The sequence below is a fragment of the Gossypium arboreum genome, chromosome 3, assembly GCF_025698485.1.
Source record: "Gossypium arboreum isolate Shixiya-1 chromosome 3, ASM2569848v2, whole genome shotgun sequence".
NCBI lineage: Eukaryota > Viridiplantae > Streptophyta > Magnoliopsida > Malvales > Malvaceae > Gossypium > Gossypium arboreum.
The window spans coordinates 125,667,996-125,685,557 of NC_069072.1; the positions used below are offsets into that span (position 1 = coordinate 125,667,996).

General features: G+C 36.2%; 2 protein-coding genes across 2 annotated transcripts; both read right to left on the reverse strand.

Moving 5' to 3' along the window:
* Positions 1-12,432: 12,432 nt before the first annotated feature.
* Positions 12,433-13,221, reverse strand: LOC108475635 (basic blue protein-like). The gene is made up of 2 exons (XM_017777618.2): positions 12,913-13,221; positions 12,433-12,815 (listed from the first exon to the last, which is right to left on the reverse strand). Exons 1-2 carry the CDS (start codon positions 13,091-13,093, stop codon positions 12,616-12,618), a joined length of 381 nt encoding a protein of 126 aa, XP_017633107.1. The 5' UTR covers positions 13,094-13,221; the 3' UTR covers positions 12,433-12,615.
* A 632-nt stretch (positions 13,222-13,853) lies between these two features.
* Positions 13,854-16,360, reverse strand: LOC108474699 (carboxyvinyl-carboxyphosphonate phosphorylmutase, chloroplastic). The gene is made up of 7 exons (XM_017776699.2): positions 15,970-16,360; positions 15,806-15,879; positions 15,544-15,626; positions 15,281-15,305; positions 15,155-15,174; positions 14,819-14,974; positions 13,854-14,446 (listed from the first exon to the last, which is right to left on the reverse strand). Exons 1-7 carry the CDS (start codon positions 16,266-16,268, stop codon positions 14,081-14,083), a joined length of 1,023 nt encoding a protein of 340 aa, XP_017632188.1. The 5' UTR covers positions 16,269-16,360; the 3' UTR covers positions 13,854-14,080.
* Between the last annotated feature and the right edge of the window lie 1,202 nt (positions 16,361-17,562).

Genomic DNA, 17,562 nt, shown 5'->3' on the forward strand with positions numbered 1-17,562 from the left:
GCTGTACTCATAACCATGGAAAAATTTATTAACAATGAAATTAAAATTTTGAGAACTTCGGGAAAAACAATTTAAATGTCAAGAACAAGTTTCAATAATCACCTAATAGCCATGACCATTAATTAAGCATGCAATCATTTTAAGCGTTCACTTTAGATTAAACTTGATCAATTTTACAAAAAGCAAGATAGAGTTAACTCCATTAATCACAATTATTTTTAGCCTAATAAAAATAAAATAGTGGAGATGGCATCATCTATGGGAAAAATCATAACTTCCCTAGAAGGCAAGAATCATGCATGAAAGTCAAACCGTGGCAAAGTCATGGTTAAATTCTTGGGCATGAAAATAGGTAAGATATTCCAAAAAAATAATGAGCCAGCAACAATAGCAACAACCAAACCAGCAGCAACAACAAAAATTCAGTTGCTAAAACGACATGAATAACTTCCTCCCCCTACTTAAAACACATAGTCCTCGATGTGGAATAAATAAATAAATAGGTAGAAGAAAAGTTTAGAAGAACTCCCCGTGTAATCACTGTCGTTCGCATATGATGGTGATGAGATTCGCTAGTTGCTAGCCAAAAGTGTCAAGTCGAGCCTCGATACGCTCGAGGCGTTGTTCAACGGTCATCGAAAGTTGGGCTTGAGTGGGTACGTTGTCATGATGTCACCATCGAAAGACTCGTTCAGTCAGTGTGGTGCGAACGCCTGAAGGGACAAAAAGAAAGGAAGATGGAGTGCCAACGAGCAACCCCATTGAGTCGAGACATCGAGCATCCAAAGGATCAGCCTGACAAGCAACATGTAATTTTGAAACAGGAGCATTAGTACCATGTAGAGAAAAAAGCAGTTGCGTAATAAAAGAGCCCAAAATTAGAGGTCGTTTTGCATTTATAACATGCTCAAATTGTAGCGCATACCAATAGCCCAAGTTTACCGGACAACCGGTATACATACACCATAATAAAAATAATTCCATCTTTGAGACAGTAGCCGGAGCATCTCGACGGCCTGAAAAATTATAAGCCAAATAACAGTGTATGTAACATAAGGCAGGGTTACGAAACCACAAATCCTTTGAGGTTTTCGAGCTATATGTGGATTCGGCATTATTAGTTAATAAAGCAAAGGCCTCGTTAGCCTCAAAATCTGCAGGAAAAGTACATAAACTGTGTTCATAATCACTGCTCATAGAATAGTCCTCAGTCACAAAAGATAGTGCTATGTTAAAATCGGTAATGGACAAGCGATGCAAAGTACCAAGCAATCGAAATCGAATAACATTAGGTGTATCTAACGAAATATTACCGTGTCGATGAAAGTGACATGTAGAATAAAATTCCAACACTAGTTCATAATATGCACAATGAGAAATATCAAAATTCCTGACCCAACCAATATTGTGAAAATAACTAGTGATGTCAGTTCCAATCCGCAGAGTATCCAAAATAGGCAATGATAAGCATTTCCAAGGTACGAGTTGTTTGTGGCGTAAGCAATCATACATGTTCCGGCTAGCAATAGTATCGAACTATAAATTACCGTTTAGATGTCACTCGAGTGGTAAGACGGATGTCCGAGACCGTTAGGTTCGGCCACGAGTAGGCAGTGGTTGCTGGTTGTGGCGACTCTCGGCACTAGCAGAACTTGCAGCATGGTCAGAGGTGTCGGTATTAGTGTTAGAGTAGGTCCCGGCATATGTGGACGTGGGTTGGGCCGAAGCTCGGGTAGTCCTATCTCGGCAGGGCCGGTGGTGCGACGGTTCGGGTGCCACTCCTAGTAGTGGCGTCGTGGCGTAGGTAGCAAGGGGTGACGGCGGTGGTAGGGAGAGAAGGGGGTGTTCGGCTTGGAGAGGTGATGGTGGTATGGCGTTGTTTGCGTTGTGCGACGAGGAAGAGGCCGTTTTGTGGGGTGGCGTCATGGCTTCGTCGGGGTTCGGCGATGGCGTGGGCGAGGTGTGCATTGTGTCGGCGGACGGCTCGGTCGACGTTGCACGAATCAGCGAGGGTGACGTAACTTCGGCGATGTTGGGCAACAGCTTGGGAGAAATCAGTGGCGAGGGAGTAGCGCCATGCATCGGCAAGGAAGAAGAAAAAGAGGAGGGGGTGTCGGCACTCAAGTCGACGACTTGAAGAGCGGAGAAGCGGCACCGGCGATGGTTCATGGTGAAAGAGGGCTCGGCGGCAGCGTGGCTGTGAATTCGCACCATGGTGGATGGCAATCGACGGTGAGATGGGTTGGGGAGATGGGTGCGGCAGCTATGGAAGAAAATGAGGGAAAATTTTAGGGATTGGGGGTTTTTTAATTGCTGAAAAATGGTGTTTGGCTACAGGTGTAGGGCTAGTCTAGAGCAGGAATAAGGATAGTGATATGGGCTGGAGTGGGGCTGTTTGGCTGCAGGTTTAAGGCTTTTCTTCCCCTTACACTTTACTTCCGTCTCGGTTCACCTATTTAAAAGAAGAGAATTTTATTAATATAATAAAATAAAATAAATATAATAATAATAATAATAATAATAATAGAAATAAAATTTAAAATTAAAGATTGAGTTGTCTCCCAATAAGCGCTTGTTTAACATCGTTAGCTCGACGCCTTGAAAGGTTTTATGGTGGTTCTAACTGAATTTTCTCGACTGTGTGGGCCTAGAAATTATCGTAAAATGGCTTTAGCTGTTGACCATTGACTGTGAACCACTTTCCTAATTCTTCACTTTCTATTTCAACTGCGCCATGCGTAAATACTTTAGTCACAATAAAAGGTCCTTGCCACCGAGATCGAAGCTTACAGGAATAGCTTTATCTGGAGTTATAAAGAAAAACTCTTTGTCCTCTTGAGAAATGCTTCGAACTATATTTTGTCATGAAACGACCGTTTTGTCTTTATAAATTCGAGCATTCTCGTAGGCATCATTTCGAATTTCCTCCAATTCTTGAATGTCCAATTTCCTTGCCTTCCCTGCGGGCTCTAACTCCATGTTACATTGTCGAATAGCCCAATAAGCTTTATACTCCAACTCTACTGGTAGATGACACACTTTGCCAAAAACAAGTCGATACAGGGTTATGCCAATTGGTCCCTTATACGCTGTCCGATAATCCCAAAGTGCGTCATTGAGCCGAAGACTCCAATCCTTACGGTTGGGTCGAACCGTTTTTTCCAAAATTGACTTGATCTCCCTGTTTGAAACCTCTGCTAGGCCATTCGTTTGGGGATGGTAGGCTGTTGTTATACGATGATGCCTCCATGACCTTGTTGCAAAAGTGGGTACCACGATCACTGATCAAAGCTCGAGGTGTTCCAAACCTAGAAAAAATAGTTCGTTTTAGAAACTCCACAATAGTTTTAGCATTATCATTGTGAGTAGGCTTTGCTTCTATCCACTTAGAAACATAGTCTACTACAAGAAGTATATATACGTTTCTAAACAAAGAAATAAAGGGGCTCACGAAATCAATTCCCCATACATCAAAAATCTCACATACATGAATCGGGGATAGGGGCATTTGATTTCGTTTAGTGATATTATCTGTATGCTGGCATTTATCGCAAGACTTACAAAAGTTAAACGCGTCGCGAAAGATTGTAGACCAATATAGCTCACACTCCAATACCTTGTGAGCTGTCGGCTTAGGGCCAAAGTGACCTCCACAAGCTTCTGTGTGACAAAAAGTAAGGATAGAGGTTACCTCGGTTTCTAGAACATATCGTCGTATTATCTGATATGAGCAATGTTTCCACAAGTATGGATCGTCCTATATGTAATTCTGAGCTTCGTGTCTAAGCTTGTTTTTTACGGATCGAGCTAACTCAGTGGGCAACGATCCCGTGGTTAAGAGATTAACTATGTCTGCATACTACGGATAGTAAGCCTCGGTTGAGAATAAGCTTTCGTCAGGGAACTCATCCTTTATGGGATCATTATCAAACGGAGTTTTTATCTTACTCAAGTGGTCGGCCACTAGGTTTTCACACCCTTTTTTGTCACGAATCTCGATGTCAAATTCTTGAAGTAGTAAAATCCACCTAATGAGCCTTGGCTTTGCTTCCTTCTTTGCGATCAAGTACCTAAGAGCTGCATGGTCAGAAAAAATAATCACCTTAGATCCCAGTAAATATGATCGAAATTTATTTAAAGCAAACACAATAGCTAAAAGTTCTTTTTCTGTGGTTGTATAGTTGCTTTGTGCAGCATCTAGGGTCTTTGAGGCGTAACAGATGACATGAGGCTCCTTGGCTATCTTTTGTCCCAATACGGCTCCCACGCTACGTTCGCTTGCATCGCACATAATTTCAAAGAGATAGTTCTAGTCTGGTGCTTGTACTATAGGGGTAGTTACCAACTTTTGCTTAAGTGTATCAAAAGCCTCTTTGCATTTTGGGTCAAACTCAAATTTCTTGTCTTTCTGCAACAGCTTGCATAATGGTTCAGTTATTTTTGAGAAGTTTTTTATAAAACGCCTGTAAAATTCTGCATGGCCAAGAAAAAAATGTATCTCTCTAACAGTAGAGGGATATGGCAGAGAATTTATAATGTCAATTTTGGCCTTATCAACCTCAATTCCCTTAGATGAGACTATATGACCTAGAATCAAACCTTTGTCTACCATAAAATGACACTTTTCATAGTTCAAGACAAGATTAAATTCTATGCACCTGTTCAAAATTATCGTAAGGTTTTCAAAGCATTCAGTAAAACAGTTTCTATACACGGTAAAATCATCCATAAACTCATCCATAAACACTTCAATAATTTTTTCTACATATTCGAAAAATATACTTATCATGCATCTTTGGAAGGTAGCTGGTGCGTTGCAAAGTCCAAATGCAATCCTCCTATACGCAAATGTACCGAACGGGCATGTAAAAGTGGTCTTCTCCTAGTCCTCTGGCGCAACAGGGATTTGGAAAAAACCTGAATATCCATCAAGACAACAAAAATGAGTTTTACCAGCTAAACGTTCAAGCATTTGATCTATAAAAGGAAGAGGGAAATGATCTTTTCTAGTATAAGCGTTCAACTTCCTGTAATCGATGCAGACACGCCACCCGTTCTGTACTCAGACCGGTACTAAGTCACCCTCAGCATTTTTCTTTACTGTCACGCCCGTTTCTTGGGCACGACTTGTACCAGACTTACCCATCTGCTGTCAGAAATGGGGAAGATGATGTCAACATCCAGCAACTTAATTATTTCCTTTTTTACCACCTTCATCATATTCGGGTTTAAACGTCTTTGTGTCTCTCTCCTTGGTTTCGTGTTTTTCTCCAAGTAAATCTTGTGGGTGCATGTCAAAGGGCTTATCCCTTTCAAGTCAGCAATGGTCCAGCCAATCGCCTCCTTATGACTCTTCAGTACTTGGATCAAACTTTCCTCCTCGGGTTTAGAGAGTTTATTTGAAATTATAATGGGTAAGGTATTACCTTTTCCTAAAACTGCATACTTGATATGCGCGGGAAGCGGTTTCAATTCCAAATCTGGAACCTGCACAACAGAAGGTAGAAGTTTAGTTTCTGATGAGGACAATAATGTATTAACAAATTCATAATCATCATATCTATATTCAGATTTGTCTTTATAATTTGACTCAAAAGTCTCGTCTACTAATTAGTCAACCAGGTCAACACGGTTTACGCTCAGGATTTCGCTTGGATGGCTAATGGCATCGTAAACATTGAATTTCACGATCTCCCCATCAAATTCCATTGTAAGAGTGCTGCTTCGGACATCGATCTTGGTGCTAGTAGTACTAAGGAAGGGTCGGCCCAACAAGAGGTCTGAAGATCCAGCAGTGTTGTCCTCCTCCATCTTTATTACGTAGAAATCTGCAGGAAAAATAAGTTCATTAACTTTTACCAATACGTCCTTGAGGACTCTTTCGGGATGCACGATAGACCTGTTCACCAATTGAATAATAACACCTGTCTTTGTCAAAAAACCCGCGTTAAGTGATTCATAAATAGAATAAGGCATTACATTTATGGAGGCCCCTAAAGCGCACATAACCTTTTTAATTCTTAAATGGCCAATTTTGCATGGAATAGTGAACATACCCCTATTTTTGCATTTAACCGGCATTTTCCGCTGTAGCACTGCGGAAACATTCTCACCAACACTTACCTTTTCATTACCTGTTAGTTTTTGTTGGTGCAAAGCTCTTTGAGGAACTTGGCATACCGCGGAATCTGTCTGATGGCATCTTATAGTGGTAAATTGATCTCAACATTCCTGAATGTTTCGAGGATCTCATTGTCTTCCTTACTTTTTTGACACTGATTTAATCATCCTGGGAATGGAGGTTGGATTTTCGGCAGTGGGGGTTTCGCTCGGATCTGTTCGTCATTTTCTGGAGTTTCCTGGGCAATTTCTTGACCAAGATTTTTGCCAGGAATTGGTTCCAGCACCTTTCCACTTTGTAACGTTACTGCATTTGCATTCTTTCTCAGGTTTGGTTCTGTTTGCGACGACAACTTCCCTTGAGAACTCAATTTCTCAATTGACGTGGTCAATTTTCTTATAGATGCCTTTGTTTCTTTTTGGAAATTAAGAATTTGCTGTTAAAAATCAAAGACATTAGCTGCTAATTTATTGACCAAAGTTTCCAGAGAATTACCTGAATCTTGTAGCTGTTGTGGGGCTCGATTTTGGTATGGCTGGTTATATCGTGGATTAGCCCCATAACTAAAGTTAGGGTGGTCCCTCCATCCTGGGTTGTAGGTATTGGTATAAGGATCGTATCGTCTTTGTGGTGGCCTAGGAAAATTTCCCACAGCATCTAAATGGGCCATAGTATCGTCACACAGACTAGGGCACGCATCAATCGTATGTTCAGGTGTAGCACATATTCCACATACTCGGGTTAGTTTTGCTTTTTTTACAACAAGGAAATTCACAATATTAGTAAGTCTATCAAGTCTATCCTCAAAGGTAGAATTACTTAGTTGGTGAACCCTTCTAGGTGGTTTAGGATTGGCTCGAAATTGCTGGGAATTTGCAGCCATTGTGGAGATTAAGTCTCTTGCTTGTTGTGGAGTCATGTTGACTAACGCTCCTCCACTCGCGACATCTACCATATTCATCTCCATGGGTTTCAAGCCTTCATAAAAGTACTGGAGCAAAGACTGTTCCGTTATACCGTGTTGTGGGCAACTTGCACAAAACTTCTTAAATCGCTCCCAATAGTGGTATAGAGTCTCTGCGTCTTTTTGTCTTATGCCCACGATTTCTCTTCTTAACTCGGCTGCATGCGATGCAAGGAAAAACCTGTTAAGAAATAAGCGAGATAGATCAGCCCAAGTTGTAATGGATCCAGGAGGTAAATAAAATAACCATTCCCTAGCTGAATCTGCTAGGGAAAAAGAGAAAGCGCGCAATTTAATTTAGTCCTCAGTTACCCCCTGAGGTTTTATACTCAAACAAACCATATAGAATTCTTTTAAATGCTTGTGGGGGTTTTCATTTTGTAACCCACGGAAAGTTGGCAGTAGCTGAATCAAGCCTGACTTTAATTCAAAATCAGTATCCATAGTAGGATACGCGATGCATAGTGGCAGTTGTTCTTTTGGCGCTTCGGCCAGTTGCCGAATTGTCTGAGCCATAGGTTGAGGTGCTAAATTAGGGTTTTCGTCAACCCTAGCGTTAAGCACTTCTTCTAGGGAATCGACTTCTACTTTTTCACTTTCAAAAGTTTGAATAGGGTTTTCGTTAACCCTAGACTCTGCTTCGTCGTCGATTCTGATTTCTGGCGGTGGATTACTTTGAGTCCCAACCACCGTTGACTGCTTTTTCTTTAGCTTTGTTTCCGTGCGATTAGCTCTCGCAGTCTTTTCAATCTCTGAATCAAATGCAAGAGTTCTTGGAGCAAATCTGGTCATAAGAAAAAAAAACAAGATTAGTACGTTACCGATCCCCGGCAACGGTGCCAAAATTTAATGCGTCATTGAGAGCACCAAAAATATCCTATTCCCTGTAAAATAATAAAAATAACAGTAAACGGGAAGTAGGGTCGAATCCTCAGGGACCGGATTGTACGAATGCTCGTTTCTTGAAATCTTGGACAATTTCTTGGCCAAGAAACTTGCGTTCCTGAAAAAATAAATAAAAAAAATAGAATTAAGAATTTCGATTTGGAAAAATAAAAATAGTATTTAAATTAAATTGAAATTGTGAAATTAAATAAATGACAGAAATTGAGATGGAGAATATATAAAAATAATAAAGAGAGTTAAAGGAAAAGAAACTCTTATTGGTAGATTCCAGCCTCCAGTTGTCTCATTCCGCCTTGGATTCAATCCTCAGCTTTTTAACAACCCTTCTCAACTCAAGTAAGCCAGTTATAGTGGAAGAGGACGCCTACGACTACTAGCTCTAAAGATTAGACTTACGATTTTTAGGGAACCTGACTCTAGCCAGTAATCTATGCTAGATCAACGCTTCTCAATGGCGAATCCCACGCCATTTTGTCTCTTTGGCTTGCCAACCTCTGACGTAGTAAGTTAACGAACCGATTGTGTAATCCTTCCAAAACATACAAAGCGGCCGCCTTTGCATATGATGAAAAGCTTACTTCTTAAGGGCGATGGAAGCGTCAGCCCGTAGTGCGGAGAAATGATGAATACTTGACGAGAAGGCTAAGTACGGATTCTAGGCCTCAATAACCCTTTTTGGGGAATATTGACAACTTTCGACTAGATAGGTTTTAGTGGCTCATGATAATGGTGGAAAAGAAAATAAATATAAAAAGGGAAAAGGAAATTTTATTAAAAGAAAATATGAAGAAACAAAAGCCTAGACTTTCAGGGGGAGAGTGTTTACAGAAAAAGCTCCACCCCAAATAGAGTCACTTCACCCCCTATTTATAGTGCTAGGGAGATAGTCTAATTGAACTTAAATTCTAAAAAGATAAATACATTTAATTAAAGATAAATAAAGATAATTAAAATAAAATCCTAAATTTGAATAATCCTAATAATTATCTTAATATTAATTATCCAAATAAAATAGAGTCTTATAAAATAAAATCTCTTCTTTTTGCTTTTTAGTCCTTGTGTCTTCCATGCTTGCACTTTTGGCACAATCTTTTTCCTGTGTCGCATATCAGCCCATTGTGTCTCCAAATCCGCACTTTTGTCCCTTAATTTTGCTTTTGCCTCCAAATCAGTCCCTAAAAGATAAAAAGACATAAATAGCTCAAATTAGTAGGATCAAGCTCAGAATAAACACATGATTAATACATAAAAATACGTTATTCTAGAGCATTATCATTTATAATCAGTTCGGATTATAGAAAGACAAACCGTATACTCCAAGCTATTTGTTGACGACTTTATCTTTTCCTTTCTTTTTCGAGGAATCCGAGTTGAGGTTAGATGCGGAATAAAACAAACAACACATTTCATCAATACACAATCAACTTCACATTCAATTGCTAATATATACAACTTTTGCATTTTATTCAATTTTGCCCCTAAAATCGAGACAACATAACTTCCACATTTAAACTTAATTTTTTATACCAATTTCACTCTAGGCCAAATTTAACTCCCTATTTCTCATTTCTACCCCAAAACTTTGAAATTTTTGCAATTTGGTCCCTATTGCACAAAATCAACAATTAACTTTACAATTTAGTCCTTTATCAATTCTAAACTTAAAATCTATCAAAATAACACCTCAAACTCTAAATATTCAAAAATTGTAACACCCTAAATCTTTACCAGTGCAAAAAATTATAACATGAATTAACTAAATTGAACTACGAGGATTCTTAGAACATAAAAATAACAAGAAATGAGTAAAATTACACTAACCAATTTGAGCTTCAAAGCTTTCTTCTTCCTCTCCAATTTTAGCATGCAAAAATGAAGATGAGAGGTTTGTTTCTCTTTCTCCCCACTTTTCTATTTACTTTCATTTTTTTTATCTTATTTTTATTTTAACATAAATTTTAACTAAAGTTTCATAATATATTTAACATATAATATAAGTCATAACTGGCAACCATTATAATCATAGATAATGGTTCATTTAATTAATAAGTCCCTGAATCAAGTTCCACATTATAATTTAATACCAAATCATATTTTTATCACTTATGCAATTTAGTTCTTGTACCTAAATTAAGAACTAATTCAACGAAATTACCTAACCGAAATTCAATTTGCTTCTAATATAACTTCATAAATATTTAACAAAAATATTTATGAGTCCAGTTTACAGATACGGGATCTCGAAACTACACTTTCCTACTCCACTGACCTTCAAGTCATTACATTAAACATCACAAAGTTCAAAATACCAATAAGTATGCAAGACATAAGTTTGTACTACCAAACTAATTTACTACATACATTCACATAGCTCTGGACCTATGTACATGCCATTCTAAGAAACAAAATGTAAAGTTCACACTCTTCAAGAAGATGTGATTCTAACTGTCAACTCCAAATAGTACTTTTAAAACGATCTTCTACCTATGCGTTAAAAACAATTTTCTTGCATAGGATCGGCTTGAAAAGTTTCTTAAGGTACTAAAGAAGAAGTTCCCTCGGTTTTTTCACTTGATCTTTTTCTTTAAATTAATGGTTTAAGAGAAGGAAATCTCAAAGATGATTTTTCAAAAATTGCGGGGTTGAAGGTTTTGGTTTTCTTCAAACGAGTCATTTAATGATATTCTAGAAGCGGTTTTGCTTGAAAGAAAAGCTTCTTGAGTTATTGTGGCAATAATTTTAGAGCTTCTTGAGAGGTTTAGAGAATTAAACTAATCTTAATCTTTTCTTACAAACATTTTCGCATTTTTCACCCTACTAGAAATAAAATTAAGAAACTAAAAAAGTAGCCTATGTCGAATTGAGTCAATACAACATTGAATTAATGAGTTTTGGTGTTGTGCCGTATATGTTGAGTTAAATTTGCCACATTCCCGCTTTGTTCCTCAATTTTTTAAACTTGGCAACTTCCAATGTTTTGGTAAATAGATCAACCAATCGATTTCTAGATGAATATCTCATATGTCCCATTCTCAACTAGCTATTTAATGAAGTGATGCCCGATATCAATGTCAGTGAAGAAACGTAGTGGAGACCCAGGGGGCTATACCCCTAAAATGGTAAATTTTTAATTAAGGCTCTTTATAATTTATAAAATTTTAAATTGGTAATAATAAAATTATACTTTAACCTCCACAAAATGATAAAAATTAAATTTAACACTTTAAAAATTATAAAGATATAAATTATTAAAATGATAAAATTACATTTTACTATAAGATAAATATACTATCTAATTCCACTGCCCAAAATAATTTTTCAAGCTCCACTACTAGTCAATGTGTTTTATCTTTGAATGAAACACAAAATTCTTTGAGATATTAGTCACACTAAAAATAAAATAAAATAAAAACTAAATTTTAAATATAAAAAAATTATACACTTCAACCATTTTAACCTATTAAAATTCAAATTCATAATTAAAGAAAAATTAAACCTACATTGAATACTGTGCATTAATTTGATAAGCAAAAAATTATAGCAAGCTAGCAGCTATATTCAATTATAATAAATTTATTATAAAATAAAATAAATTATACTTTATTTATAATTCTACATTTTCTTTTTTGGTTTTTTTTTTTTTGTTTACTAGCTCCTCAACCTCGTTGAAGTTTAAGTGAGAAGCACCTAACTATTGAGGACAAAGAGAGAGCTTGTTAACTCTAAATTTAAAAAAAACAAATATTGTAATTAGAATTTATTAATACAAACATATTTTCGTTAGTTGCACGAGTTTAAATTTAGTAAATTGAAATATTGAAATCTATTATATTAATAATGATATTTCTATATTAAATTAAAATAAAATAAAATTTATTATTTTATATACCCTCAGTTGAATAAAAATTTCACAAGCATGTTTAGAATAATTTTATTTATTTTAAAATATAAAAATATTAATATTTGATATATTAATAATATACTATTTTAAATCCACAAGTAAAATTAAAAAGAAAGAAAGAAAATTCCTTCTTCTATTTTTGTATATTTATTTTTAAAATATTTTATTATATCTTATGTGACACTTGTCATTACTTTAGTTTTACTTGTTAAATTTAAAAACTTCACTAAAATGTATAGATATTTTTGACAATAAAATAATAAAATATAATTTAAAAGACATTAAACATTATTTAGATATACTTGTGGGGAATTTTTTAATTATACTTAAACAAATACTGCTTGCCTCCTTTATAAAATGAATTTTTTAATAAAATCAATATTCAATTTAAATTTAATATAAAACATAAAATATAAAATATAAAATTATTAATATATATTTAATATTTTTGAAAATAATATTCTAATTTGATTAGATCTTAAAAAAACTAAATCGAACGGATCCGATGCAAGTACACAACCCTACAGGGACAATGATAAGTAAAACTAACATCACCGACAAATTTACATGTTCTACTGAACTCTGAAAGTGAACACAAAAATAAGACAAAGGCCATAATCATATGACATTAGATCTGCTCAGATTTGCCCAATATAACTGATTTAACAACAAACCATAGTTTCATACTCCTTAAGAAAAAGATAGTACGCCGGCGCCGGCGATTTACACTGCATTTATGGCTATCTTCATTCCAGATTCACAGTGACCAGCAATGTTGCATATGAAGTAGTTCATTCCTTTCCCTAGTTTTACCTCATCTTTCCCTGACTTATACACTTTTGCTCCCGCCGGCGTTATGCAGCTTCTGTAACCTCCCCGGTTCACCGCCACCACATTGTGGATTGTTGCATCGTATTCGAACACTGGAGAAAAAAAACGAAGTCATATAACGTTCCAGGTTTCCCAATTCACAATTATGTAACTTCAAAACCGATTTTATTCGTATATGTATATGCTCACAGAGTGTGTCACCGGCCCTGAAACGCTTCCCTCGAGGCCAAGTGGCCATGTTAAAGGTCCAACCATTGGAGCCACCAACAGTATAAGTTGCTGCATCGACATTTTCCCAGAAAAAAAGAAAGCAAAATAGCAATGCAACCCAGAACTTGGCTTGACTTGCACTGCCACTTCCCTGCGCCATCTCTGAGAAAAAGCTTAAACTGTAACTGGAAAAATTGGAGATTTATTCTCGGCTGCGTTTGGGTGAGGTGGGGAAAGCTAAAGTTTCATGCTTTTATAAGCCGTTTAGAACAGTGACGTTGGATTTTTGTTTTAATAATTACAAGCCGAGTGAACTAGTCGAAGCCAACAAATGCATTACCAACTACTGTTTGTTTAGCTTGAGTGTCATGAAAAGGACAGTGACGGGTCTTATGTAGAAACTGCTTGACTATGGTACTCACATGGAAGAGTAATTGCAATCACCGCCCGTGAATTAAAAGATTGGTGTTGGTGGGCGGTTTGGGCTGAAGGATAGTTGGAAAAAGCTATTACATATGTCCAATACGAGTATATTCAAATCACCAAGCTAATCAGAAAATGGGGACTGTAATTGTTTGATTAAATCCACATATAAATTTGGAAAATCATGGTACCTAGGAATCTAAATCGATTATTTGCTTTCTTTGAAAATAAATTTCTTTCCTTCCTTTGAAAATCAGTTTTTCCCTTCTTTGTAAACTCAATTTTACCTGACATGATCGCCATCGAAAATCCCACAAAACATCCCTATAATGAAATATTTAAATAGATGCCACTACACATGTTTAGAACTTTTTCCCATGATGCCTTGGAAACTAAAGGCAAGGTACCTGAATAAGACACTTTTAAGTCTTAATGATATAAGCAACATTACCAGCTTTAATTAGCTAGCCTATAATTTTACTAATAATGGAGCGACATTTGTCTCCAAATCATGATCAAGATGCATAATTATTTTCAGCACTGTTGAACACATGCCGGTAGCTCGGATACTAAACAAAGAACATGGATTTTCATACAAGTTCTTCAGAGAATGATGAAATCTAGTTCCCAAAACTTGCATTGTCCCTTTTATTGGGAAAGACTAATTCCTCCCTTTTATTGGAAAAAAGGAAAAAAAAAATCCTACATATTTCTCCCTTCATTATCATGATTTTACTCTCATGGGACTCTTCTGATTTGAATAGAGTGCTTCGAGTTCAAACCACGAGTCCAACTTAACTAGTTGGTTAAATTCTTCAAATGTAGCCATCTTGTGAAGGTGATCTCTGGTAGTTCCGTTTTCTTTCAGGTTCTTGAGGACGTCCACCAATGCACGAGCTGAAGCATAGAGGGCGGTGAGTGGATGCACAATCAAATGAAACCCCATTGCTCTAAGCTCCTCAGGCGTGTGCAAGGGTGTGACCCCACCTTCAATCATATTACAAACTCTGTAACCTTTTGTATGGCGTCCGATCTCCTTAAGCTCGTCATCGTTCCTCGGTGCCTCCACAAAGCAAGCATCTGCTCCTGCCTGTACATTGATCCCAGGATCAAAAGTTTAGCAACATCATCTAGAAGAGAACTATATGCCATGCCACATCATTGCACAAAGTTCAAATTTGCTTAACAATGCAAGAAAAAGGTAAATGTAGCCAACGGATAATTGCCTCTGTTCATGCTTGATCAATAACACACTCTTGCAGGATCTACAGCAGAAGTGAGAATTTTCACATGGGGGAGAGTGTAGTGATTTACGGATAAAATTATATCTCGTTTTAGAAGATTTGGTTACTACAAGGGGCTGATGGAAGAGGAGACAATGATAAAGCAGATTAGATTGAATGCGGTTTTAGCAGATTGTATGAAAGATAAATATGATTCAAGGTCAATGCAAGACAAGTACCTCCATGTAAAGATTAGCTCTAGCGATGGCATCAGAAAGGCCGGTTTTTGCTGATGTAGCACGTGCATCAGTTCTAGCCACTAAGAAAAAGTCTGAATCTCCAATGGCATCTCTTGCGGATGCAATTTTTGCAGCATGCTCCTCTGCAGGTATAACCTAAAAGGACAAGTTAAGGGGGAACGGAAGGAGGGAAAGGCATTAGAGATGAACAAAAAACACCTCTTCTCCATATGATAAAATCCAATCAGTATCACCAGATGAAATAACCAATAACAGAACCTGAAATTTCGATCAAGAAACTCTTAATTCAAATAAACGGGAATATGAAAAAAGTACCTGCTTGCCACGCATATGCCCTGGTTGAATACAAAGGCAAAGGAACAATCAGTACACTAAGTAACAAGAGAATATATGAAAACATAAAGAATGAAGACAGATGAAGTGGAAGTTCATAGTTCATACCACACTTCTTTGGCCATGCTTGATCCTGGAAGGAAAGTAAGCCAAATTAACAAGAGGAAGCAACAGGTTCTTCACAAACAAATAAATCCAATGGGCTTTTACATAATTTTATAGCAAGATAAAGCAAACTTACAATCTATAAAAGCAAGTTCATCTACAATCGTATTTCCATCTCTACTTTGCATATAGGGAAACAAGAATCCAACATGGTGAAATATATATAAAAAGATGAGCCTTTTACTTGCAGAACTGATCTTTTGTACCTCAAGAAAGCAACCAGCAGCACCAGCTGCAATAAAATCCCTGACAGTCCTTTGAACATTAAGAGCATTGCCACCACCAGTATCTGGAACAAGCAGATTAATAGCATTATTATTACTGAAATATTGAGTCAATGCATTTCATAACCATATAGTATTGAAATGATTAATGACTAGTTAAGCTCCATTTCCTGGAGAGTTGAGATTTAACCTATGAAACCAATAAAGAAAAGTAAAATAGAAATGCAATAGGATAAATAAATACCAGCATCTGCAATAATGGGTATCATCGAAGCCGCCGCACAAACCGTTCTAGCCGTGGCCGCCATCTCCGGTGGCCTTTAGAAAACATCAAAAACCTAATAAAATTATCACATTGTTTAATGTTTTACAGCCCCAAAAAAGTAAAGATGGATCCGGAATTCCCACGTGAGCAAGCCGAAGTCAGGTTTCCCAAGGAGAGAAGCAGAGAGAGCATATCCAGAGATGAAGCCAGCTGTGAAACCAGACTGCTGAACAATGGCAGCCGATAAAGCGTCGTAGCAGCCAGGCATTAGAACGATGCCTTGGTCCTCAATCAGACGGTGAAACCGCGTCTGCATTCTGACCGTCGGATAGGAAGACTTGGTAGGCGACGACCTTGAGCGTAATGTGGAAGGTTTGAAGTTGAAGTGTTGAAGCGAAGTGGCTTTGGGTGGCATTAGCATGATAGTGGTCATCGTCGACATTTTCGAAGCTGGAAGTGGAAGTAGCCTTGGGATTCGGTCGGGTTTTGATGTGCGGTTTTTATGGATTGATTGCGCGCAATATTATCCACGTGAACGACAGGGATTTTCTGCTTTTATGTTGTCGTTTTGGATAAGGATAACTGGATAACTGATAATGGACCCAAAGCCATTTTTAGTCAAATTCTGCTATTAGTCTCTGCACTTTGCAAAAGTTATGGATTTAGTCCTTATATTTTAATTTGATCAATTTTAGTTCTTTTACTTTTCAAATTGGTCAATTTTGGTCCCTATACTTTTAAAATTTTGAACTCTTAGTCCTGACCCTAACAATAACATTTAAATGTTTGGTTAAATTGAATTACTAGTCATATACTATGCATACAGTTGTGGATTTAATCTATATTCTTCAATTGAATCATTTCAAATCCCTATATTATTTGAATTTTGAAATTTTTAGCTTGATGTAAATGACTGTTTTTAATCCATTAACTAATTTTTAAGGAATAATATGTGAAAATAGCAAGTTGACATGGTATTTCACAAGTGATAATATGTTTGTCGCATTAGATTTTAGAAACAGCAAAACTTATTACTGAATTTAATAGTTTTCTTTTGGAGAGGATTGAAATTTTAAAATTTGAGAAGTAGTAAAATTAAAATGACTAAATTAAAGTATAAAAATTAAATTCATGATTTTTGCAAAGTATAGAGAATAATAACAAAATTTAATTTTTCTTTTAAAGATGTTAGAAGTAGCTTTGTCAAGTTGGGTTAAATTTTTCATATGTGTTAAATGACTGCTTAAGGGTATTATAAGCCCTCAAATCTTTTTTAAAAATATCAATTAAGTCTTTTTAAATTTTTATACCAAATTAAGCATTGAACTAATAAAATTGACTAAATAAATCCTTTGATTGACATTGACCGTTAGTATTTAATGACAATGCTAATGTGATTGTTAACAGATATCATATCAGCAAAAAATAAAGCATATATATTTGAAACAAGTACACAATAAATTTGGACAAATGGTTGTCAAGGTTTATTTGAATATAGACACCCATTTGTGTAATTACATTTTAAAATTATAAAAACATAAAAATATAAAAAAAATCATTAAAATTATAAAATATATAAAAATTACTAGAAGTTAATTAAAATCATAAAATTTATAGAAATAATTTATTAATTTTATATTTTAAATAAAAAACGAACATCAAACAACTTATATCATAAAATGAAGATTAACAATTTCTTTTGTTATATTTTCTTCTCGATTTTCAATTTGCACAAG